The sequence below is a fragment of the Pieris brassicae genome, chromosome 5 (assembly GCF_905147105.1).
Source record: "Pieris brassicae chromosome 5, ilPieBrab1.1, whole genome shotgun sequence".
NCBI lineage: Eukaryota > Metazoa > Arthropoda > Insecta > Lepidoptera > Pieridae > Pieris > Pieris brassicae.
The window spans coordinates 21,192,369-21,220,115 of record NC_059669.1 but is presented as its reverse complement, the minus strand read 5'-3'; the positions used below and the strand labels follow the sequence as shown (position 1 = coordinate 21,220,115).

The following is a 27,747-nucleotide window of genomic DNA, read 5'->3' as shown; positions in this document are numbered from 1 at the left end:
TAGTTCGCAAGGTAATGTACAAGTAACTTTTTCGTCCTTAGTCTTTTGTTAACATACCTTTTACACACAAAGAAAACACGTTTTTGTCCTTATGTTGAATAAATATCTTTAGTAAATATGATATCGCAATTCATGGATCCGTGAGATTAGCTTTTTAGTTTCTCATATTCATTTGTATTATTTTAGATTAAAGGTTGGTAATTTTATATTTGAAGTGAAACTTATTAAAGTGAAAAAAATTACCATCACATTTTTCCGTTACGCGCCATCATGTTCTTGTCCCTAGCACGGTTGATTCGAAGAGATTCGTAGACATTAATAACACAAATATATAATAACGATAATAATTATATTACAATTAATAAAAGTCTAGTATATAATAGTAGTAATAAGGTAAAATGAAATAATTGTATTATTTGTATTCATGTCGGACATGTTGAAGGACAACGGGCAGGTTCATCTCATCTTAAGACTCATGCAGGACACTCACATTGCCAGAAGGCACGCAAGTGCCGAAATAAATCAATGGCGCTAAAACATTTTTAGGTCTGGGTCTCAGATTTCTGTACCTAATTCGTGATTATTTGTTAATCTAATAGGCCAGTAGGTTATCAGCCTTCTGTGCCTGACGTACGCCGTCGTTTTTGGGTCTAACGCAAGCCGATTTCCTCACGATGTTTTTCTTCACCGTTCGACCGAATGTTAAATGCGCACATTGAAAGTGTATTGATATACATCCGGGGATCGAACCTACTCATTACTGGTTAGTTAGTTTTAACATTATGTATTGATTATAAACAAAAACCTTTTTCTAATCAACACTTGTGTTTTTAATTATTAGAGGGAATCGTTCAACCTTTTAAAATAAAAACAATACAGTTAAACTGTATTAGGAATCGAATTAAAGCTATCAAAGTATTTGTAGCGTGCTTACATCAACTGTAATTACCCGGCTTTAATGCAGAAATAGGTGAATCGATGCATTCATTATGGAACAATTAAGTGACTGGGTTGCACCTCGCTTTTCATATCCCGCTTAGTTTTTAGCGATCGCAAGACTTAACTAGGTTAACTAACGGTTTAAACATTTCTAAAGGTTCATTTATAGACCTTTAAGTTATTAAGAAAGGCTTGTTAAGGCAACGAAGAATTGTTTGTAACGAAATGACTTATCTAACTAATCTTGGTATCTTTGGGGTTCAAATGCACAGGTTCTAATTAAAGATTTAAGGAGCCTGGTAGATAGTACTGGTGACTCCAGAACTGGTGCTTTCTTCGCTCATCGAATAAGTATCGCAATACAGCGAGGACATGCTGCTAGCGTTATAGGGACAAAGCTTTTTAAATTTGTTTTTCTATTCATTAATTTTTTATTAGTATTACTATCTAGGCTATATTTAAATACTGTATATATGTGTGTTAGGTATATAATTTTTAAAAGTGTTACTGGCTAATGTATATACTATCTGCGTATAATTAAGAAGCTTAAATCGATATAAAGCAGTAATTCAATTAATATGATAAATATTTATTTATATCAATCTATCCTAATCCAATATGACTAATACGTAATATTATGTTGACTTAATTTTCTTCACTACCTACTAGTTATTACACTAAGGTAATATTCAATATCAGTCCTAGTGGTCTATAATTCTAGTCTCGTGACACTTCGTGTGTCCGATTCACAAATAATAATAAAAAAAACATGTGTGTGTATTTGTGTACACTATTGTTACGTTTCTAATTCTACGTTTGTAGAAAAAACGACACTAATAATAATAGAAAAAAGTTTATTATAACGCATTATCTAGTTAAATAAAGTTTATTTAAATATAACAAAAAATATTTGTATATAGGAAATGGACATATTTTATTTTAAAATGTTGACTAAAATAAATGTCGGTTTTTTGTGATGGTGTTGACGCGCATCGTAAAAATTTACTCTCATCATTTTTTATAAATACCTTTTTAACAAGATATTTTTTTCTATATATCTTTACAACACAGATAAAATATAAGACAACCTGATTTGGAGTTTTATCTTCTAAAGCGAGACGCGTCTTATTTTATAAAGACTAACAGTTTTTTTTAAATTCAGTTTCCAAGCCCGTAGTTAAATGTATACCAAATCACTTACTTGGTGAATCAGCGAGTAAATCGTTCTCCTCGTGTGACGGAGACTTGACAGATACCGGTGACATTTTGACCGGCGCGTGAGGCGATGCGTTTGGGCCGGAACTCACACTTCCCGTACTGCTGCCTGGGCCAGCGTTGGAGTGCGATGTTGTGATGGTAATCTCACCGTTTGATGACGCCAGCCTGCCAAATAATAATACTTTATTGTTATCTCCTCCAGATATTGTACATGCGGTCATAGGTGCGCAAGAGCAGACACCTCGTACTTCACAATGCTGAGGTCGTGACATTCAAACCACGGCTGTGCACCAGCTTTTTTATTTCCATGTGCGCAATTGACACTAAACTCATATGGTGAAGGTACACATAGAAAGGAAACTATTAGTTTCAAAGCCAAACATTTACAGTACTGATCTGAATAACTTGTATAAAAAAATGATTAGAACATAAATCCATTCTAAAGCTCAGTGTTGGCCTATAGCTGTGACTGTCATCCCTAGTAGGTTCGACCCCGGGCTGTGCAGCAATGGCATATACGCAACACCTCAGTGACTAAAAGTATCCCGGTTGGTGAGATGGATTTGTCAAGGGCCTCAAAACAATAGGTGTTCGAAGTTGGACGTTAGCACAAAATAGATTGTGTTGTCGAAATATGCTCAAGGCTGTTTACCATTAAAAATGATGATGAAACATCGTGAGGAATCCGGCATGACTTAAACTCAAAAAGTCGCGTATTGCCTATGGAATTCTATAAAACTATTAACCGACACAGATATGAGATCGCAGACCTAATTGTCCTCCTGTAATGTCTCGAATAACTTAAGTTTTATATGTAAAAACACCACTGCGTGATTTTAAAACGACAAACACTCAAACTTCCCTCATTTACGACAATAGACTCACTCTCAACTGCATGTACAAAACGCAGCTCGTTAAGTGTGTCGCATTACTCATAATTGCTAGCTAATTAACGCTCATCCGTCGCAATACACGATTTCATTTGTAAGAATCCTTACTGAATTTAAACGCGTTGTTAAGGTTTGAGCCCGCAAAGTATTTTTTAACACTTCGTTGCGAGAGCACAATCAAGCCAACATCATTTGAAAGGTCACCCAGGCAACTCTATGAAAATACTATGGGCGGGAGGCCTAAGTGATGTTAAGTAAAACCGCCGCCCATGGACATGGACACAGGGCTCGCGAGTGTGTTTCAGGATGTGAAATACTAAGCAAAGTAATCTAAAATGTAAAGGTAAAAATGTTGAACAACTCGAGTATAGGGAGAAGATTTTTATAGATGTTAGACGGATATTTCATGGTATGGAATGCATTAGCATTCGTATTAGAATGATACAAAAATAAAAAAAAGTCTGTGGCGCTACAACCTTTTGAAGTCTGGGCCTCAGATTTATGTATAATATGTATCTTTCATGAATTTTTACTATAATGCGCAAGTAGGTGATAAGCCTCCTGTGCCTGACAAGCGGTCGACTTATTAGGTCTAAGGTTTCCTCGTGATGATTACCATCACCGTTCGAAAGAGAACGCATTGATGCATAGTCGGGGATCAAACCTACGACCTCAGGGATAAGAGTCGCACGTTGAAGCCACTTGGCCAACACTGCTCGTTGATTCAAATTAGAAAATTTTGATTAAAAAAAATGATATATTTCGGTGAAGTTCGTAAACCCTCGTAAATAACAAACAATTGAAATTGTTATACAAATATTTTCCGTGGCTCACTGCCCCGTTTGGTGAATGAAAGGAAGGTTTTGCCGGATACAATTAGTATCAACCATTACTCTTATATCGAGCTGTGCAGGAGTCGTTTTTGAAGAGATTTTCTTAACGGAAATCTTAGCAAATTTCTTTCCACTAATAAATCAATTTAAGCTTTTTCCATTCAAAATTTAGTCTAAAGGTTCATTAATATTGAATTAAAAATACCCTTTAAGGCTCATAAACTACTTCATGTAAAATTTGACAACCACTTATCTCCATATTTTTACGCTCACAGTAATTACGTGTTTACGAGAATTTAAATTTATCTGAATTTATTAACTGGATAATTTTCTCAATTGTATGGTCTGGTACTTGAGTTACAGTTTACAGTTTTAATAAGTTCTGCGATATCGTTTTAGGAAAAGATTTGTTGTGTTTTAAGCGCCTGGCTAAATAAATAAATTATAATGATAAACAGCGATGAAAAATGACTCGATGGACATTTTCAGCAACTCCATGTAGACCTTTCGCCTTTCGTTTCAGAAACCTAGCTGTGTTTTTTATCAGCTATTGTTATTATTTTCTTTATTCTGATATAATAATGTTCATAATCCTATCTTTCTTACTACGTACTAACTGACGTGATTGATCTTAAATTATCGTGATTCATGTGCATTTTTTATTTTTCATATATCCTTTTTTTTAGTTAAGTTTTGTCACAACAACTATGCGTAATATGTATTACTGCACTTCTTGTCTACCTTAGCTAATTTAATAAAAAAAATTCTCTTCTCATAGTGGTTGCCTGGAAGAGATCGTCAATAAATAAATAATGTATTTACAGTGTATATTCGCGGATTCATGTGAATTTTTCAATACAAAGAGACACACACACACTCATTGTCTGCTGCGATATTGCGGGCTACTAGTTTGTGAGGAAGTTGCATGGATCTGTTAAGCGCTGCGCATTCTAAAGTTCTCATTTTCAGTCATGTATATCTTTTTGTGTGATGATGTTTGAGAGCAAAAACAATGAACGGATTATTGAACTGTTTAGAATGTTATGATTAATCTTACTTGAGCCCGAGGCCTTCTTTATCGTTGTTTGAAAAAAAATAAACTGTCACATTTTTCGGTTACGCACGTTGTATGCAGATTCGAAGCCATTAATAACAAAAATATATAATAAAATGATAATAATTCTGTTACAATGAATGAAATAATTGTATTATTGTATTCATGTGTATGATAATAAAAGCCTTTTGTTAAACTTTATCTAATTTGACTTAACTTAACATTTAACCAATTTCTGTAAAGTTGCATATAGTAGATCATTGTTTAAAAATAAGTTCATAAAGGAGTTTCACTACTTACGTGTGAACACTAGTACACGCACACATTTTGTTAATTTAATTTGACATTTTTTTTGGTGGTTTTAAAAAAGGTTATATTGACAATAGTTGTGTTCAAATTGACCATAATATAAGTTGTAATATTTTATAACAGGTAACAAGTAGTTTAGTAATTCCTAATACAGTTGGATAATTCATACAATTAGAAAAAGTCAGTTGCCATGCAGGAAACATTACGCCTCTGGCGATTTCAAATACATTATAATTATCCATACCTGTTTTACCCTAATAAACATTATATTCCAGTTGTAATTATTATAGTTATAATTCATTAATATGACAACATAATTTTATATAACTTCTTACGTAAACGCTTTTTTTAGTAACAGGTTTAGTTATGGCTGGACCCATCTAATTCTAAGTTTATGTTAAGGAAAATGAATGTTTATTCACGATATTTTGAGTGCATTTAATCTAACTATAAATAACAAAATATACCGTAATAATTTCGGTTTGTTAGAGAAGACACACAAACCAATGGCGCTTCAATCTTTCAAGTTTTGGGCCTTATATCTGTAACTGTTCCGTAATCATTTGATTTTTCTAATAGGCATGCAGGTGCTGGCTGTACTGAGACACGCTGTCGACTTATTTTGGGTCTATTTGCTGGAGCCATTGGCAAATGCGTATATAGAAACTCTATTGGTGCACAGCAATGTTTCAAACCTGCTCAGGGAATCGCACACGTAGCCACTAAACCCACGCTATTATATTAATAGGAAAAATAGTAATAGATATAGTTTTTTGCTATATATATGGTTAGCTCCTAGCCAGGCGTGATAATAGCCACTTTACTTAACATCAGGTGAGCTGCGAAACATGTTTTTTAAAATCATATAACGTGAAAGCCAAACGAAATTTAAAAGAAACTTTAAAACACAAATTTTATGAAAAGTGTTGGCTTAGTGGCTTCAGCATGTGACTCTCCCTGAAGTCGCAGGTTCAAAGCCCGGATGTGCCCCAATGGACTTACTTTGTGCGCATTTTGAATACGCTCGAATGGTGAAGGAAAACATCGTGAGGAAACCGGCTTGCCTGAGACCCATAAAGTTGACCGTCTGTGTGGCAGAGGATGATTACCTACCTACTTTCCTATTAGATCTACAAATGATCATGAAACAGATACAGAAATTTGAGGCCCACACCTCATTTTTGCAGCGCCACTGATTACTTTTACTTTAATGAAAAACATTTGAATATCCAAATTGCCAAGTGTTATCCAAACGCTACAACATTTTTTTAATTCAAATAACCTTACTTATCAAAGAACCTTTTTGTTTCGTTGATTTCACAATGACTTAACATTTTAATGTTTTTTTAATAGACGTCAAATGACATACAATATTTATCTAGATTGTATCCCAACAGAAATAAGGTATTAAACTTAATTATGGATGCGAGAATTAATGCTTCGAGCTAGTAATTATGAGGTCGCATTAAGTTAATGTCTTTGAAGTATACAGGCGTTCATATAAATTTAGTTCAATGTGTAGTACAATCGTTACGAATATTGAAACGATTTTTTACTATAATACATGACTTTAAATTTCTTTTGTACAAACATTACCTGTCCACATCGTATCCCAAACTTACTAACTACTAACTGGCGTGAGACTGAAGCTTAACTATCGGAATTCATATGCACTTTTTATTTTTTATGTATGCTTTATTTTAGTTTGTTATTTGTTCCTGTTAGTTTTGTGTAATATGTATTTTTGCACTTATCGCCTACCTTATCCAATTTAATACTTTTTTTCTTCTCACAGTGGTTGCCTGGAAGAGATCGCTCAAAAGCGATAAGGCCGCCAGTTGCCCTCCTTTTAATTTAATTGTGTTTACTTTTTATATTATGTGAAACGAAGTGTTAATAAATAAATAATTACCTGACACTTATCACGTCATACACATACATATATACATATAATACTGATATGAGAGAAAGTCAGTTGAGTATATTCGAATTCCGCTTATCTAATTTCATGCGAGTCACGTACAGTGCAGCCTTTTTTATCACATTTGAGTAATTTTTAAGTATAGCTACAATTTAAAATTTTTAAAACAATATGATATTTGGCCCAGTTTGCCACTATAGAGTTTCCCTTATACAGTGAATAACTTTATAACATCTAAGACAACGTAAAAATCGTCAAATTCATAAAATGCAGGCATGGGCACCGAATGGCGTACGACAACCCAAAGATCCTTACTGAACTTACAACAACAAGAGGGAATCTGGTATACTGCGTTGGCGGGATGGAGTGGTAAAATATACTTGAGGAGGCTAAGGCTCACAAGGGGCTGTACAGCCTTTAATGATGATGGTACATTATCAAAACATTCCTAATGACCACTATGAAGTCATATATATCTTGTAATAGTACCTTTTATACAATTCCTAGTACATTTTTAGTACATAAATACTTAGAAATGACGTCATATATATCAAAGGAAACAGCAGAGTACCAGAATTATATGTTAAGAATCTATTTAAGCCCATTACATGTTTAGACATGGACGTTTTATGCTTAATTATATGTTCGCGATAACCTTGAAGAATGTGGAATTATTTGTGAGATTTTAATTTCAATCAAAGAAAGATCACGTCACGATTTTTTACATATTACCTGTAGTTAATAACATATATATATATATATATATATATATATATATATATAAATATCAAAAAAAGGACCTATATATATATATATATAGGTCCTTTTTTTGATTGATCTAGTCGTTTTGCACTTTATGTCGCGTTCTAGGATACGATACTCTTTGTGCATCATAATTTTTTTAATACTTCTTTCATTGTTAAATTATTGTGTTTTTATCTCATAAGTTTTAGTTACTTGACTATTTTTTGACTATGCAGTTTTGGTCCTCCATATCTCTCGCAATTTGAGTTGTTCCTTCGGTCAACTTTGTATATATAAAATCTTAAAGCCATCAATTATGTTACGAAGGTACCCCTTGTGTGTATATCTTGTCGATCTGTATATCTTGCTGCACAAATACGAATAGAAAAATCACTATGTATTTTTTTTATATAGGAAGTCAAAAGTTTATTGTACTCTCCCGAGTGTAGGATCTGGCCTCAAATGTTACGTTTCTTAATGATATTTGCCTTCGAAGTAGGAGAAGGTGTTAGGGAAGAGATATGGGCAATATTGAACTCCAGATTATAATCTGGACTGCACGGCATTATTTTTAGTAGATTTGGTTTATCTTCGATTCGTCTACATCCATGGGCTATTCAATAATTACAAATGTTATATTCGAACACAATTGCACAACCATGAATCTTACTCAGTATTACACTTTTTAAATAATATAATGACTCGATATTAACAAAACGACATCCATAAAGAATTTTAACGATACTAAAAAGACAACTGAATCGTGGTTTTTGTAATATTTTAACATCATTGATTTTGTCCTTATTAACTCATATCTCGATAAGAAACTAGTTATATTAGATTGTAAACAAGTATTTCTAGTAAGAATAATTATGTGTGTTTAATTGCATTAACTGGAGTGCCATTTGATAACATTTAATACATTAAATACTATTATATTACATGTACTGAGAATAATTATTACTTTGAAAATTATAAACGTGTTTCCGCCATGTTTTGTATCGCATTTATTCATTCATATAAGTCACCTTTAAATGATGTTATCATTTAAAGGTGACTTATATGAATAATTAAGGTTAAGGACGATAACGCATAGTTGGGCAATTATTGTTTAAACATGTAATACTTGGAAAAATTTCCAAAACACGTACTCGGTGAAAGGCTTCAAGAAATACTTGTTTAATTTTAATGTTCTTTTTCCACAAAAGCGACAATTATTGAAATAAGATTATGAAATCAATTAGGTCATATTCGTACGTGACAACAATTTTGAGATAGGTATCTTTAAAACACATTAAGTTTAATCTTAAAGCATTTAAATGATATATACAGACATTTAAATAAGTTAAATATATTTTTTGTAATATCATGGTACCTTCGGCTTGATGTACGGCTACAGTCGTAGTTCTAAACGGTTAAGAGCGCGTATTAGGCTATCAAAATTCATGACTTCACCAGCGCGTCTCCGCCCGCCCGCTCTTAGTGACTAGGGAAACAAACGTAACCCTGAAGTTTGCGTGAGACGAAATGGTAGATTCAGTGTCTCGCGCAACCGAAATGAAGTAATCGCAAAATGCTTTTCATTCAAACAACTCGTAAAATACACAGTATTTAATAAAATCGCTAGTAACGGCTCTCGAGCAAAGTAATGTGCTATAATTCAATATTTTTTTGGCTACACAATACTCGCCATGACATGAAAACGAAAAAGGCAAAAGTTAGAGGTGAATTTGTGTTTGTTGGATTGTGTTTTTAATTACAGTCAACCATTAAATTTCTAGTAAAGGACCAATACATATTTAATGTTTTTAATTCAAGCGTCACATACTTAGATAAAATCAAATCTCAATAAGCGATTTTGATTTGTGACCGCTCTAGTAGTACGCTCTACTAGTGTAAGATCTATGTCACGCGCTTACAAAATTGTCTAACAAACAAATGAAACGCTACAACCACATAGTTTTGAATAATTGTAAGAAACAAGACAGTGACAATTATAAAACTCCGTCCTTTTCCGCACGATCATAAGCAGAAAATTATTCGTGTGAATTATGTAATTATATCAAGCGAGGCACATCCTGTCTATAATTACCATAAAATACCTCATTATGATAGATAATTGTGGAGCAAATATGTTTTCCTTATTACCATCGCGGCGTCAAAATACAGACCACTGATTGTTGAATATTATTTAAATGAATTAATTTATTACGCGACACACAATTGCAGGACTCATACAATAACAGAATCTAATACAGTACCAAATAAATTTGAAAAATCGGTGGCGCTAGCTAACTAACTTTGGCTGTCTGCTGTTTACGTGTCATTAAATATTATCAAGTTTTTAAAACATTAAAAAAAACATTTCTACTAGATTCTATTTTTGTCATATTATTTATTTAGACATATACATTCCCAACTTTTGGTTACATAATTTAATATAGTTTCAGGAGACATAGCTGACTCAAGAAACATCTCCTGGCCAGGCATTTAAAAAGTGAGTTTTGATTTTCTTTTGACCACAAAACGAATTGGTGTTTTACAACTTGTTTTAACGTTTTAAGTAGTTGTTTTTAAACACCCGGGAAACGTTAGTGTCCATGGGCAGCGGCATCACTTAACATCCGGTAAGCCTCCTTCCCGTTTTATAAAAAATATAATAAAGTTGTAGATTTTGTACTCGTATCGAAAAGTGAACCTCCATATACTCTAGTAATACATTTGTTTCGAATAATAAAATGCTTCAGGTACAACTTGTGTGGAATTTGTGAATGTCTATTTATCGGAAGTCATAAAATTCCTTGCGCTTCAATAATGTTGTACCTTTTGCTGACAATTGTTTGATAAGATCTAAAATGTTTTCGTAAGTGAATGAATATGCTAATAATTTAGTTGCATGTTGGTTTTTGTAATTAAATTCAAAAAAATTAGGCCCTCCTTTCGTGTCAAGTGGTCGTAGCATTGTAAAGGATTTTTCATAGAAACTTTTTTCATCACCCCCCTACTGGGGGAGTGTTGTTCTGTTGATTTTTATTTACGAACCACAAAACCTGTGGAATATCAAGAATTTTTATGTTTTTTTAATGTAATTGTTAAGATACACAAAATAATGATGTTTATACACAACGTCTTATACCAATTGAAGCATCAATCATATGTATAGTATTGTCTTTTGTTAACATAGCATTTACACATTAAGAAAACACTTTTTAAACGGATTGAAGCTATGTATTATTATTAAAAATAAATTAAAAATTATTTAAGTTAGCAATCCGTTTAAAATGTGTTTTCTTAAACATATTTATTTTAAAGTAGTGTGATAAACCAAACAATGTTCAGTAAAATTAATTTTACAATCATATACCGTTTGTTCTTAGATACATAGCAGCCACTGTGCCAGGTTTCATCAGACTATCTAAATACTGAATGCCTCACTAGGAATATGAATGAAGAAACTAGCATTTGCAATATACAAAGACGTAATTCGTAGATCCTTTCAAATTCCATTTAATGCCTACACCGACTACCGTTGATTAAACACACACATTCGTGTCGGCCGAGTAATTACACTCATTGTCACATAATTACAGCTAACATTTGTCATTGCACCCACGCCAGCTTTATCTACCTATAAAACATTAGAAGTTTTTTTTTATTGTCGACTTATTACGTTTATTTTCTGCGTGGTTTTTTCCGCATTCATTCGGTAGCAAGATTTTCTACAGCCTAAATCTTTTTCTTTCTTGCTCTTATTAGGTCTGGGCCTTAGATTTTTGTAGCTGTTTCATGATTAATCTAATACCCAAGTAGGTGATCTACATCCTGTGCCATACACTGTCGACTTTTTGGGTATAAGGCAAGCCGGTTTGCTCACGATGTACTACTTCGGCGAGCGAATATTTACCGAAGATACTTACTTCCAGTCATATACGAGATGCCGATGAAATCTGGAGTTAATACGGTTCGTGCGGTAAAGAGGAAAGCATTCTGATACACTTGATAGAAGACGCATAAAGCTGCAATGTCTCGTAGAGAGAGAATCAAGTCGATCAGTAATACATTGGAGATTGACAATTCGACAAGCATTTCGCTGAATCTGCCCAAACAGAAGAAGAAGCTGGTATTACGGTAGCACCACAGTGTAACCTTCATTTACCAAGTACCGCCGGATAGCTGGAATGACCTACTCACCATAAATAGGAAGGATAAGAGCATATCTTTAAGAAATTTTGCATGTAGAAGTTTAAAAGTATCAGAAATTATAGAAACAAATAATACGAAAATAGTCACGACTGATTGTATATACTCGGCTCCGGAACCCATCAAAAGATACTCCAACAAATTCGAATTTCAAATTTTGATTCAAATGAAACGGGAAAACATTTCATATAAATAGATTTTGGAGAATTTAGTTTTGATTGGTTTCGGATTAGCACATGAAAATATTTCGATTAATGATTTCGAGCATCCTTTCTAACAGGTTGGTTACTAAGCTGCATGAAAAACAGAGTTGCGCGTATGTGTAATTTTTGTGATATCCTAATTCTTTCACAACGTAAAATTTCATAATACACGTAATACTTTATCAAACTGATAAAGTCGGACTTGCTGTATAAAATCAGTCTCATCGGCTAGCATACGATCAGCCTCCTGAAGTTGACACACACTGTCCATTTTTTGAGTTTGAGGCAAGCCGGTTTCCTCGTGATGTTTTCCTTCACCGTTCGAGCGAATGTTTAATGCGCACATAGAAAGAGAATCCATTGGTGTACAGACTAGGATTTAAGCTACCACCCCAAAGATAAGTGTCGCAAGCTGAAGCCACTAGGCCAACACTGCTACGCTAGCTGTATAAGCTGTATTATATTTTCGTAGCCTTCCAGAAATGAAGCTGGTACCCAGTTCAATTCCTAACATGATTTGACTCTTGGATATGTTCTTAAAACATTTTAACTAAAAAGTATTTAATCGGAATGAATACACTTCAGCTTTATCATTCCAAACTAGTCCTCAATTTTCCGTTCATAATTAAAAAAAGGAAACAGACTTACCTATTAATACTGTTCATTGCATTCGCTCCTGTGTTATCCCTTTCGTTCCTTTCCCTGGATCCACCTACGAATCTCTCAAAGTTTTCTCTCTCCTTATAATGTCTATCTGGCCTGGGCGATGACGACCGTCTCCCTTGCATCTGCTGTGGCATATTGTTCTGTTGCACCGTCTGCAGAAGGTTGTGATTTCCTTGCGGTTGTTGTAACGCTTGAAGCAACTCCTGCGCATTACTTGCTCCGTTCGAAAGGAAGTTTGGCAAGCCGGAGTTTAATAAGGCGTTTGATAGAGATGGGTTCAGCATGTTTGGCCGTATGTTTGTCTGCTGCTGGTTTGAATTTAGAAGTTGGTGAGGCTGGGCCATCGCTTGAAGATTGGCGAGGGATGTGGAGACCACTTGGCCGTTGTTAAGTGCTAAGTTTACCATCTGATCGTTGGAGTTCACGTGGTTCACCGGTATTGTTAGTATTGTTTGGGTTGCGATGCCTGTTGAAAAATACATTGTATTAAATACCTTATCGAGTATAAATTACGATAGTACTAGATTAAAAATATGTATCACGTCTGTCTTCCACAATATATGAATTTCTTACTGATGTAGGAGTTAATGCCTGTGAAACTTTTCTGCATTTTATTCATTTCCAGGTAAACGTGTGATCAACCTTTTTGACCAAAGAATCGGGAATCGAACTTAAAATATATACCCAATTTGCAAGGTGTATAAATTATTATTTAAAAGTCCTATAGGATTGTCTTTCGTTAACATAGCTTTTACACATTGAAAGAGAACACTTTTTAACCGGATTGAAGCTATGTATTATTACCCGTCATCTTTTAGTCGATACCAACTCCGGTTAAATAAATACAAATAAATTTTTCATATTTCCCTACAGCTGTGATACTTTTGACATTCAACACCTTTTGTCTTCAGTCACCGTGACCACGCAAGCTGTAAAGCACGCGAAACGTCGGTAAAAATTAAAATTATGTAAAATAATTATAAGTTTATAATATCAGTTATAAACTGTTTTCTTTCAGTACTTTCAGTATCCTATAGATATAGGTAGATCATTAGTTTTTGATAACACAGAGAGGAAACGGGTAAAAGCATACAGATATATAAACACTACCAGGAAGCTCGTGAGCAGATGTTCTCTTCGGCATTTAAGAGTTAGTAATATTTTTAGTATTATGGCACACACCTTGTGAGGTCGGTATAAGTAGCTGTGCCCCCTGGATTCCTTGAACCAACTGACCAGAAGCGAGTATGAGTTGAGGCATAGGGGAAGGCATCGCTGGTGGTAGCATATTATTATTGCTCACTGGGTTTGGTGATCCCATTCCTGAAAGTAATATTCTTTTTAAATGCTAGACGGGAAATTAACTTTCTTTGTCACTAAAACCAATTCATTAGTACAATACCCTATTTAATAATATTTATAGATCTTGAAACACAACATGAGTTGAAATTAAGGTATATACAGATTTATGAAGATTTTGCGATTCCATGATATTGTCTATGTAGATGATTTCCGATATCCGACAAATAACGGTAGTCATATAGAAATCGAATATTACGTTAGCATTAACAAATAAAACTCAACAAATACCTCACACCCGATTAGTTGTATTGTACAACAAACAATAAAATTTATAACACGAAGCAACGAAATATAATGGAAATACCGTTTTTGACTCTACCGTAACCAAATTCGAATTTTGCAAAAATTGCTTAATTGTGCAATCAGGTACTACTACTTGTTGTAATGATACTATATGGCATAACGGTACCCATCTGTCATGGTAGTTGAAATCAAGCCCATACTTTCTATTATAATTATTAACAATAAAATAATCGAGACAATAAAACGATATCATTCGAGCACCACAAATCACGAACAAAACGAAAAACATTTATATCATACACCATGACATACACATTTTGTAATACAGCGCATCAATTAAGAACCGAAAAAAATTTATAATTATCTCTATTAAGACAATAAAATTCTTAATGATAACGCGTGAAAAAATTCAACTCATTATATCGATTGATGGGGAAGATTTTAATCGATTTGGTTCGGTAATTACCTAATTTCTGGCCCCGATTTTGAAGTTTTTAATGCACAAATCTTGTCTCGCTTATTATACCATTCCGTCTAATTAGTGGTTAGCCCTCGAGAGCTGAGAGGTCTATTTAATGCGCTCAAACCTAAGGGCTTAAAAGGCAAAAGGTAACAGTTTTTGCTAAAATAGGATCTGAGTGCAGGGGACGAGAATAGAATTAGCTTAATTCAATTGCAACTTTGTTTCTAAATTTTTAGTTACTCCAGTATTTATAGGATTGCGCAAACAAGTAGGACTTTTTAATTTGGGACAAAAGCTTTGCAGATGGAGATAAGTGTTTTAGGGTATATATACTAATAAAGCTGAAGGGTTTTTCTACATTATTTCATGATAACATTACTGTTGAATTAATATCTATTTATATTAGTTGCGTAATTTAATGATTAGTTTTCGTAAATTTTATTGAATTAGAGAAATATTAAATGTTTTTGGATTTGTAAACGTATTTTTTGCTTTTTAGCTTAATCACATGACGTTAACAGTGTTATTTGGAAATTGTAATCATTTTTTAAGATTTATACGACATCCTGAAGTTAAATAGGAAAAATGATAACGTTTTACTATAGTAACAGGAAAACTTATGACAATTGTCCAATCTGATTTAATATTAATATAGAAACATATGATTCAATAACGTGACACATAATAAATCACTATTTATTTTACAGTATTCTTTGTTTGTGATCAGTATTCACTCACCAGAATCTAGTTTTTCGCTTAAAACACTCCTACTTTGTTTCTCAAATTAAGCGTAGGATACACTTAACTCACAGTACAGAGAAACTTGAACGAATCGGATATAGTATGAATACTTTACGAATCTTCTAAAGACCTAAATACTAAATTAAATTTAAAATTCATAGTTACCTGGGGCACTAACACTCAAATTAAGTGGCGAATTAATGACGGGGTTCGGCATGGAAGTGAGGCCCTGGAGATTCGCAGCCAGCTGCGACATCTGCTGTGACATCTGTTGCTGCGAAATCGGCATCCCTTGTTGCATGTTCGCCAGGTTTTGCAGGTTTTGGAACATCGATGCCACTGGAGGTCAAAGGTTGTATTGTACACTCATAATACATTAAGGAAATAATTGTCTAGAAATATTATTCATGTTTTATACACGATGCCTTTAACACTTTTCATGTAAGAAGGATTACGTAATGACGCAACGTTCTAGGATCTTGTATTATAATTGTGATATAAAGTTTATCTAATAAGTACATAGGGTAGTAGAGAAACTTTAGAAAATTAGTATACCCTTCGGAAGAGCTTAGTACGTACCTAATGTTATTTTTGAAAAATAGATTTAATCCCCTTTTAAAACATTTCATATCTTTTAAAAAGTTTTGTTGTAAACTGTTCTAAAACAACTGATAAAAATATAATTATCAAACTTTTGAGAGAGTGATTATTAGGTAATTATTTTATTTCTTACACAATATTCTAAGTGTTTAATAATATAATGGTTTTAACGTTAATCTAATAATTAAAAAGCATTCAGTACGAACTCACTGGAGCCATTCAAGTGGGGTTGGTGCGGTGTGCGCGCGCGCGGCGACGGGGTTCGCGGCTCGGCTAGCTGCGCCCGCGGTCCGCCACCCTCCGGCGAACTAGCGCCGCTTTCCCGGTCCGACTCCGCCTGCTGACAATGAAAACACACTTTAAAAATGCCTAAAACAGTCTTGGTATTGCTATGTTTAATACTGTGAATACGTTGCGTTTGTAAAGCAGGCGCAAGTCGATCAATGCACCATTCTTATAAGAAAATTATACAATTACGCGCAATTACCGGTGCCACAGCCGCTTAATCTCTTGGTAACTAATTGCAATTACTCAAGGTTTACATAACGGTGCGATCTTCTTCAAAAAAACATGTGTGTACAGGCGTTAGACGTTATACTTCTTTGGTGTAACAAGATAAAAATCTTTTAAAAGTCGCTTTGTAGAAAAAACGACACTAACAATAGAAAAAAGGTATTGAATACATTGAACGCTTTTTTATAACGCATTATCCAGTTAATAAAGTTTAAATATAAAAAAAATATTTCTGCATAATTGAAGAAGTTGACATTTTTTCATTTAAAATGTTGATTATGCTAACTTCAGGGTGTCGGTTTTTAGTGACGCTGTGCCGATGTCAGTTTTTCGTGACATGCGCGCACATCGTAAAAATTTACTGTCATCACGTTTCCCGAACGGCCCATAGAAGTATAACTTCAATGCCTAAAATAATCAGTTAACATTACATCCTATTAATCTGATGTATACGCGATTTACACGGACAAGTTTCATCTGGTCGCCATACTATAAAAGCTGTCGAAAATATACAAAAAACTTTGAGAAATTCCTTATTTAAACAGTATATATACTTAGTTATGCAGATTCGTGCAAACTTTTTTATTTAGACTCATTAGAATGTCGACGAAGTTAGCCTTATTATTTTACTTTACTTATTACTTATTATTTTTGCCAAATTCTTAATGTGTGCATAGATATGCCCTAGCATAATTCGCCAATGTTTCGGGTTTTATGCAACTATGACACTAATTATGAGGATGTTGATATTTTCCACCTCACCAAAGAGGATTTGAAGAGGCGGGAGGGCTTTGACTTTGTTTAGCAGTAACAATGTACTTTTTTCTATCTAATATTAAGTAAACATTGCGGTTTCTTTAATATTAAATATCGGTTTTATTTTATTTATCTTTTTGCCTTTTAATGTACTTACTTATGTAACTTGGTAATATGTTAAATATGTATATTATCTGTAAGATTACTAATAAATAAATAAATACCTATGTATAATTTATTTAATAAACATAACGATTTCTGATGAGGGTTCCTCATCAATGCGCCCCACATTTCAATATACTGATCTTTACAAATCGCTGGACCGCGATACCTAGTCATAGCTGATAATTGGACGACAATGAACAATTTATGTCTCTGAGTATAGTTAACCAGTTCTTTAGTTTGCTAAAGAACTAATGTAAAGTATGGACACTTACCTGATATAAATTATATATGTTATAATATTTCTTTCTTATCAATGAGGCATGAATATTACGTATTTTGAAGAGAACTAAATTCGACAGGTTCTTATTAATTTTAATCTTCATTAGCTATCTCGTACATATTTTAAGAACTGTTTACATCAGTATTAGTATTACATTAGTATTTCTTATGAAGCTTAAAGTTCTGAGGTAAATTAATCAAAATTTTATCGAATACGAATGTTGTTTATTTAAGGAAATCAATGTTCAGAAGAGTTAAGGCCCGGAAAAAAGTTATGCTACAAAAACTTGTGACGTTTAACTATGTTTCAGCCGTATGAGCGTTAGCCTTGTAAGTTGTAACTAACGAAGAAAAAAATCAGTGACGCTACGTTTTTAATTCTGGGCCTCAGATTTCTGTTTAATAATCATCTAATAGACAAGTTCGTCCTCCTGTGTCTGATAGACAGCTTTTTAGCCACTTGACCAATAGGCCAACACTGCTCAACTTTAAACGAACAATTAGACATATGGTTTTAGTTTTCAATGTTCTTGGATATAGTATAGATGTGGACATAATGCTTACAACTTCTTTCACACCGTGATTTATTAAATAGTTTTTTTTAAATAATATATAATTTTTATATAATCGTCGTTGGACACTTACCTGATGTTAATGATAATAGACATTGCCAGGAGGCTCGCAAGTGCGTTTCCGGGTTATATCTAACAGCTAAGTAAACTTTTTACTTTCATAGATAAAATCAATCGTAAGGATGTATAGAATTTTTGATTCAATACATTCGTGATAAACACTAAATATTCTAAATTAAAAAAAAACGCGAGTTTACTCAAAAATCATAAAATGGAAATCCTAATTTAATTGTTGTTAAGGCTGTATTTATCGAAATTGATAAATAATTAAGGAAATTAAGATAAAATTTTATCGATGGCGGTTATATCTAATAGATAATTGCCGCTATTAGCTATAATTAATATTAGCCTTGGAAATATAATAAAGTATATTGTTGTCTAAAATTAATCATGCATAAATTTTATTTATGTGTTTTTTAATTAAATTGCCGGCGTGTAGGTTACATAAGGTGTAATTAACTATTAGATGAGGTCTTTTATATAATGATTTGATTTAAAATCGGTAACTTAATAATACAACTAATCAGTAGAGATTTTTACATATTTGTATAATTACGGAACATATACGTAGATACTTTTATCTCAATATTATGGAAAGTTTTGACTGTTATATTTAGGAGGGTATATAGTTATAATATCATATACATCTGGAATAGGTTATTATTTTAATAATATTACTTTAAGAGTTAATTATGGTGGTTTTTAAATGAGCAAAGTTCTTTTATTAATAATTGTCTTTATTAATACAACTTAAAATAGTTTATTACGCTATTTCATTATTAAACCATGCAAAAATATTAATAAACTAATATTAATGTTAAATTACTTACGAAAGACAATGTCATTCTCCCTACACTTAGTTTAATTAGTTCGTCACTTCCGGAAAATTTAAGTGTCTATAATTTTCCCGTAACACGCTGCATTGTTGGCGAATTTTCCGAATTTTTAACAACACACCCCGAAGCCGAAAACTTTGTCGAAAGTTCAGAAACGCACTACACACAAACACGTGATAATAAAATCTTATTAGAAAGTTTTTATTTTATCGAAATAATTTCCACGTTTTTCCACTTGTTCGCGTTGAAAAGTTTTGTTAAAAGTTTAGTTAGATAGCGTGGCACGTATCGAACTGGCGTTCATATTTTTTATTTTTTTATTTATTTATCAAGCGGCACACATACAGCCGCGCGCCGAGTTGCACAGCGCGGAATGAAAGCGTCATCAGTTTAAAAAATCAACCCCTTCAGTGGTGGTTGGAAAAAATGCGGCCCCACGGGGTGGTGGGCGGTCACCCGAAATCCTTGCCAAAGCGATCGCCATAGGCTCGACTTGTCACTTGTCGAATAAGCATAATAATTAGACTTTTCGATTAGTGATTTAATTAAACTCATTTTTATTATAATGTTCCACTTTTATTTTAATGATTCACATTTAATAACATGACGATGTATTGAGAAATATAATTTGAAATTAAGTGTATATTTTGAATTGATTTGAAGTATACCAGGTATTGTTGGAAAAATTTGTTAATTTTTTTTAGAATGTTGAAGTTTCTCGGACTGATGATAAGGACTACACATTGTTTGATATGTACTTTTTCTTGTGTTTATACATTGTTTGGTTAATAGGGTGGTACGGCGGCGATGTTAATTTTAAAATCAGTGAAAACTGGCTTAATAGTTGATGCGGCTATGTTAGAGAACATTCGTGTCTGAAATTCAACCAAGGAATAAAATATGAGGAGGTACCTGACCAAAACGGACAACGGTCGGCAGAAAAAATTATCACCAGCAAATAACATTCGAAATAATCAGCGGTACACGAAAAAATCAGTAATTATTCAGATGAAGTTGGACGAACGAAGGGGGTATGGGGGCAAAGGCCGGCCAAAATAAAAACGGCGTTGCGTAGGGGCGACACCCCCGCCCCCGCCTCTACAAATGTTATCTAACTGCGTTCGCTTGTGCCGCGGCGCCGATCCGCTCGGTATTAGCGCGTCCGTCCAATTTTCAATTTGTACTCAATTTTTCCTCGGATAGTTGGTCCTAATGGAAAAGGCTCGCCGATCACGGATTTCGTCTGAGCGCTCGGTCCGACTCCGCGAATACATTACACTTCATTATTTGGCCGCAAAGTGGGTATTATCGCGGGCATACACGCATACTTGGCCGTGCGGATGTGTGTGTGGATTTTTACTCATTAATTTTAAAACGCTCTGGATTTTTTTCAGGGCGGGTGCTAGGGTGTAGGGGGTAAAAATTGGCGATGGCCGCCGGGCGGGGTGTCACCGAAGGGGGTTATTAAATAGATTGGTCCGCGGCCGAACGGAGCCGCCGATCTGCACTTGTACTCGCGTCATTAACGGGTTGAGAAGCGATTTAAAATCGCGAAATAACAGCCTGTTACAGGAAAAGTTAAGCGGGGCTTATTGGTCCCGCGCTCAGCGCGATTGCAATACAGCGTCCAAGTGTCAGATGTCTTGCACGTAGCGTTGCTATTGTTCCAGTCGCGCTAAGGCCTGAGATACTGTCCAACGAGGGCGTAATTGGCTCCGACGAAATGCGATATGTTACACACACGCGTAAGCATTTTTTTAAACAGCCCGTTCGGTAGGGTGACCGTGGGATGGGGAGTGGAATTGTGAAAAATACTCGAAAAAAGGCGAAATTGTAGCAGATATATAATTAAAGTCGGACGTACGGTAACACTGTATGGCGATGTATTATGCAGACAGGACTCCCGTGTCGCGAACTCGATTCGACTACGAAACGACAACGAAGAAATATTAATTGAAACGGCTGACGTAATATTTAGACTTGAAGTATTTTGTTAAACTGAAATATCATCGTGAATAAAAAAAATATAATCTAATTAGAACGCAATTAAGTTGTACTTTTTTAATTATGTTTCGTATTTTATCGAATTCAAGTACAGAAACTACAAATCATAATAATTAGCCTGCGAGAAAAAAATTGATAAATCAGGTTAAGTGTGATTTCGATTTGCAGTTTTATATTTTTATTTCCTGGTACTGTTTTCCAACATTTTGCTATTCAAATTCATAATAGTACTGTGTTTGCGTATAGGTCATATATTGCGAATTACCATCTTAAAAAGATTTATAATTACGAAGGGATTTTGAGAGATACTTAATGAAGTTGCCATGTATTTAGGACATTTTAACTGTTCTTCTGGCATAATAAAGGTTAGGGAAAATACTCTAAAGCTTACAAAAAACATACAAAAGCGTTCAAATACAATCTTTTCGAATCAAAGCGAATTCATTCGCGAATTATAAATCAATCAATTGATTTATAATTCGCGAATGAATAGTGCATGGCCGCATATGCATTCCGCCTAAATTCTTAAATCATGTGGATTGAAGCTCGAAATGTCATACTGGGGCGAATTTGAACTTAGCGCCGCACGTCAACACTTTGTAAGTTACTGACATTCGAATTTTAAATTTTAATATTTTATCAACCACTCTGTTGCACTCGGAACATATTGTGCTTTGAAAAATGTTTACGATATCGGGTTTATCAAATGTTTTAGTACAAAAAGTAACTCGGCCTTACTTAGAATCTCTATGATACATATAATGTCCTTGCTGGTGAAATCTATTTTTAAAATATTCTTAACCTATATAGTAAAAACAATAAATATAGTAGAAATAATAGCTGGAAGAGGCCTATGTGTCACAGGACACGCTGATTACATTAAAAGGGTCATAATATGTATTATATTAAGTTCTATTTATGTAACTTAAATAAGTGTTAATATATTTTGCTGGAAGTCATAAATAAAGGCTTAATAATAATTCAAAATTGATAAATATAAAATTAAATTAGAAATAAATAATATAGGAGTCTCCAGTACTATCTACCAGGAACTAACTAAAGTCTGTAATTAGTGCTTGTGAATAACACAGTCTAAGAGTCTCTACTCCAGTCAAAATCAAAGTCGGAGGAAAGACTTTTTTATTTGGGCCGTAGCTTCTTTTTCGAATTATCTATTAGGAAAATAGAAGTTAGGTTCATAATGTAGAAATCTGTAGGGCTTAAAATCTTTTATATAAATTAACTTGATTTAAAGAGTAACCTTTTGGTAATTCGTCAAAATAACGCCTACAGAAGGGTTGTTAAGTTTAAGGGTCTACAAATGACAGATGTCATAGGGTCCGAAATAACAGCAAATTCAATGTTAACTTTTCATTTATATCGTAATTTCCCTTCAATTACCAACCATTTATTGGCCGGTAAACTAATTACTAAGCTGATCAGGGTATATTTTTGTTTACCCTAATATGACTACGGAAATTGACTTTGGCTCGCTGATGTATTTCGTAAGTATGGGAAACAATTTCTTGTAAGTTCCTCTCAAAGATATTAACATTGAGAGTCCAGAAATGAATAAGTATGACTACTGTATGTCATAACAAATAAACTTTAATAAGGGTGATCTAAGTCAAACCTTACGATGTTTTCCTTCACCGAATGATAAATGCGCACTTAGAAAGAAAGTCCTTTGGTGGTTGAAGTCGTACTTCAGACGCATGCTGAAGGCACTAGGAAAACATTAAATAGTTCAATATTATTAAAATAATTAGATTATTTATTTTGTTTTTATGTTCTGTTATATTACGTTTAATAATTGTCTATACAATTCGAATCAATGAATTAATAAAAGTCTCTCCTCAATTCCATTGAATCGACACTCTGGTGAAGTATAGGTCAAACTCACTTTAAATTCCAATTATCAACTACTTAATAAAAAGTACGCATAAATGTGATTATAGAGGTCTATGCGCAGGAGCATGACGTCGCAGCAGGGACCCCCGGGGCGCGTGTACTCAATTGCTTGGTTAAATTGTTCAATACAAATTTTCAAAATAGAAATTCGAATTGAATTAGGGAACAATTATTGGGGTTTTAATGGGCATTATTGATTTGTAGGGTGTGGGGTTGAGATTATTGGTACTGCACGGTTATTAAAAAACAGTCTAAAAATTGTCGAATGCTGATTCTAATTTAAGGTAAACGAGTTGTGGTACCATCTGCAGTTATTCTTATCCATAAAAAATAAAATAAAAATAGCTTGTATTTTCCTTTTATATAATAGAGGGGAAAGCGTACGGGACGTTATAAGAAGTGGAGTACGAAGGAGTGGATCCTTTTTATTCCATCTTTCCAGGTTTCTGATGGGCGTCTATTCTTTTTTATTCCCACTGGACAATCCCAAGTAAGGGTCTTTTTAACCCGGTCATCTCAATTTATTAATTAATTAATATTTACTATCAAATTAAAAGCAAATATATAGTATATTATATGGGACGGGAATAAAATTTAGAAGCCGCTGTTTAAACTTAATATAATCCGTGAATTCTTGTATGCAAAAGTTTATTTAAGTAGAAGTGGTATAAGGACATTCCTTCCTGTATTTTAGTCAAAGGCAAATAGTAATTATATTTACTGTCTCGTCATATTAGCGTAATGATGTACTGGACTCAACGTATGTGCTGTACAGTAGGTGTTTAGGAGGTAGCAAAGAAGGAAACTATGTTCTTACGAAGCCAGTGTTATAAACGTGCTAGGTCTGGATGTCCATAGTTGCTTCCCTCACACTATGAAATGAATTTTCGTTAATTTTAGCCTATAAGTTCTTGTAACATTAAAAATAGTGTTTTTGTTTTTTGTTATACAAGAGTGTAAAGTTCCTTATAATCTTCATATATGATAACGATTCTCAAAATAAATAATAACTATTTACAAAAGCTTACAGTTAACAATAAAGACACATTTCCAGTCATAAATAAAGCGAAATGTAAAGATAGACTTGCTTCACCGACTTTCCCACTAATTGAAACGTACTTCAAATAAATATACGCCCGTCAGCCGAATGTTTGTCTTATAAAAGAATCCCCATATATAAATTTGACCGCGTACAAAGCGCGCACGTTCAATCGACATCCCTCGAAGCCTGCAGTAGTTTTTCAAATATGCAATTTACTGATTTAAAAAAACAAAAAGCGACGCGGGTCGGGTCGCCTGGCCGGACCATGGAAAATGGCGTAAAAATGAAAGTAAAAAAGCATTGAAAATGGTAGGCGTAGTAAGTATATACGCCATCAACTGTGACCGCCCTCCATGCTTTTATAATTTCGTTTACAAAGATAAGATTGTTATTGAAAAATGACAAATATCTCTTAAATACTCGAATTTACGTTACATATGTTTGAGTGCTTGAGTACTGAACAAGTTGACAGATAATAATTCTACATTTGGATCAGTTTTGCGTGTTGTTAAAGAAACTCAGATGCCGATGGGCCTTAACTTGAACTTGTGATTAGGATTGGTACAGCGAAAGCAAACACTGTAAGACATTAATATATAAATATTGATGAGCAAGAAACAATGTCTGAAACGCAAAAATTTACTAGAATGAAGAAGAAATTCATCACAGAAATAGATGGGATCTGAGGCTAATAACCCAAATGGGGTTTTAGTTTCTTTACATTTATTATATTACAAATTAAAAACGTTTATATATTTAACCTATTTTATAAAGTTTTGATCAACTTTTAATTTTAAATAAAAGCCATCGTATTTATTGTTTACAATAAAGTATAGATTTTATAAGCCTTTTTTAACAAGATATCCTGAGGGAAGATACTAATGAGCATGATCTAAAAATAAACTTTATGAACGTAAATTATGGCATAGGAAAAAACTATTTTAAATAGAGTCGGTACAGTATTTTCGGTATTTGATAACAGCTCGGTACAGCCTTGTTATGCTGGTAAACAACCTGCTTGACTACTGTCAATTCAATAAATACCATTAACAGCTATTATTTCGCAGGAATTCAAACTCTGGGGGGTGTTCGTTAATGTGCTAGATAAGTTAATAGGGTTTAGCTAATTTATACAGATAGAGCAAAAACTTTTTTACTTTCTGTTTTTAATGTATCATCTTTTTAGTTTAGTTTGTTTTTTTTGTTGTTCCTGTTTAGTTTTGTCTTAATAAATGTGTATAACATGTATTTTTGCACTACTTGCCTATCTTATGTAATTTAATACATTTTTATTTTTTCTTTACTCACAGTGGTTGCCTGGAACAGATCGCTCGTAAGCGATAAGGCCGCCAGTTCGGCAAGGATCCTTTTGATTTTATTATGTAAAATTTTTTATATTGTAGTGTAACGAAGTGTAAATAAAAAAAATAAAAAATAACATAATCCATACGATATGACATAAATAAAAAATCCTCTAATAGATATGAAATTTGTAAAATATATTTTAAAATAATTTACGTAGTAGAAGAATTTCGTAGCAAAAATCCACTTCTCTTCTACTTTACGTAGAAAAAGTCACAATTCAAATCGTGTTAGTAATTCTAAATACGTTCCAATTTCAATTACGAAATTTATGAAGGGAAATTTTCATTTACACAACAATTTTCTAATCTGTTTTGTGTAAAACTAATTCCCTGAAATTAACGACAAAACAGTAATTATATAGCATCACTGAAAATACAAATACGCGTAATTTGCGTGAAAAATAAACAAAATAAAGCGAAAGAATACATATTCGTAAGCCACAATTACAATCGACATTTGCAATTAAAATAATGACAGTCACACCTATAGTACAATTATGTGGAAAATTCTGTTTTATACGAATTAGGGATAATCAAAAAACTTAATGCGTCGTAATGATAGGTAATGATGGTATAGCGCGGTCTCTTGATAATGGTTCTAATCGCCTTGTTTTATAAATCCCCAAAGTTATTTCATGTTTTATAACCACACCTTGAACTAAAATGTTGTGATATCGCGATCTTTATAACCATTGCAGTGTCATCAGAAATACAATATATGTACTATAACGCGGTATTTCACCCCTATAACGCGGATATATCTCAAGTTCTGTTTCTGTAGTGTGAAATTTTTAATTATTTATCAAGTTCATAACTGTGTTTTTATTAAATTAAACTAAATAAATTTATTAAATTTTGATTAACAAAGAAAACAGTTTTAGGAGTAAGCTCTTACTTACTTATAACGTTATCAGGGTGTAACGCGTTATATTATAACAACGCTCACATATGTTCAATAAGATGTAGATCATCAGGCTTCTGTGTCCGATAACGTAAATATTTGCCTTATGATTTTCATTAACTGATACAGTTTTTAAAATTACTCTAAGTATTATAAGTCTAAGCTTTGTTACCTTAAATAAGAGTCAAGACCAGATTAATAGATGAATTTACGTAAAATTTTGTCTTCTTAAAGGCTGAAATATAAACACGAAACTACTTTAACAAACACATCGATATCTAACTAAAGCACGAACTAAGTTATTTCATTATACACTAACTTGCAGTGTCGTAATAGTGTCTGAGTAGAGGGCCGGACTGAGCCATTAAGGAGGGGAAATTAGTGCATTATTGACTGATTTCCCTTTTCAACTAGCTGATAGACGGTTCGCACCGGCTTTTCGATTTAAAACACGGCGCCATGTTTACTACATTAGCGCTCTATTTGTTTTGATAGGAGAATTTATTAATAAGCTTTTTGATTAATATAGACAACAGACTATTAAACAAATAAATTATAGAATTATGTCAATAATAATAATCCCGCGATAAAACTTCACGAGCAAACACGGCATCTGAATGTTCTAAATAACCAAAAATCCTGGTAACGCTTAATTAGAACATACAAGTAAAACCTACAAAACGTAATTACAACCGTTTTGAATTTGGAACAATAGTCAATCGAATGATCCAGCCCCCGCGACTAGTCTCCTACCGACTCCTACACTCCTAGTACCTCCAATTAGTTTTTATGGCGCGCTTCATTACCATCCTGTGTTAATTATTATTGTGCTGACGAATGCCTTTCTCACTCGACAACCTAATTAGAGCATGCCTGGTTTTTTCCCTTTCGCTTCCTTGTCAGCAAATATAAGGGGTGTCAAATGTATGCTTTTTATGGGCGCGCGGCGAGTTGTTGG

At 33.5% G+C, this 27,747-nt stretch overlaps 1 protein-coding gene across 5 annotated transcripts in view; it reads right to left on the bottom strand.

Moving 5' to 3' along the window:
* The window catches only part of LOC123709890 (POU domain, class 6, transcription factor 2), a 118,921-nt gene that overhangs the window by 17,019 nt on the left and 74,155 nt on the right, over nucleotides 1-27,747 (bottom strand). For 4 of the 5 annotated variants that reach the window (XM_045661483.1, XM_045661482.1, XM_045661485.1 and 1 more), the window contains 5 exons: nucleotides 16,597-16,726; nucleotides 15,952-16,125; nucleotides 14,160-14,300; nucleotides 12,960-13,443; nucleotides 2,141-2,322 (listed from right to left, as the gene is read on the bottom strand). In XM_045661483.1, coding sequence (XP_045517439.1) covers nucleotides 2,141-2,322; nucleotides 12,960-13,443; nucleotides 14,160-14,300; nucleotides 15,952-16,125; nucleotides 16,597-16,726 — 1,111 coding nt within the window. The remainder of the gene's footprint in view (nucleotides 1-2,140; nucleotides 2,323-12,959; nucleotides 13,444-14,159; nucleotides 14,301-15,951; nucleotides 16,126-16,596; nucleotides 16,727-27,747) is intronic. The other variant, XM_045661484.1, reaches the window with a different exon arrangement.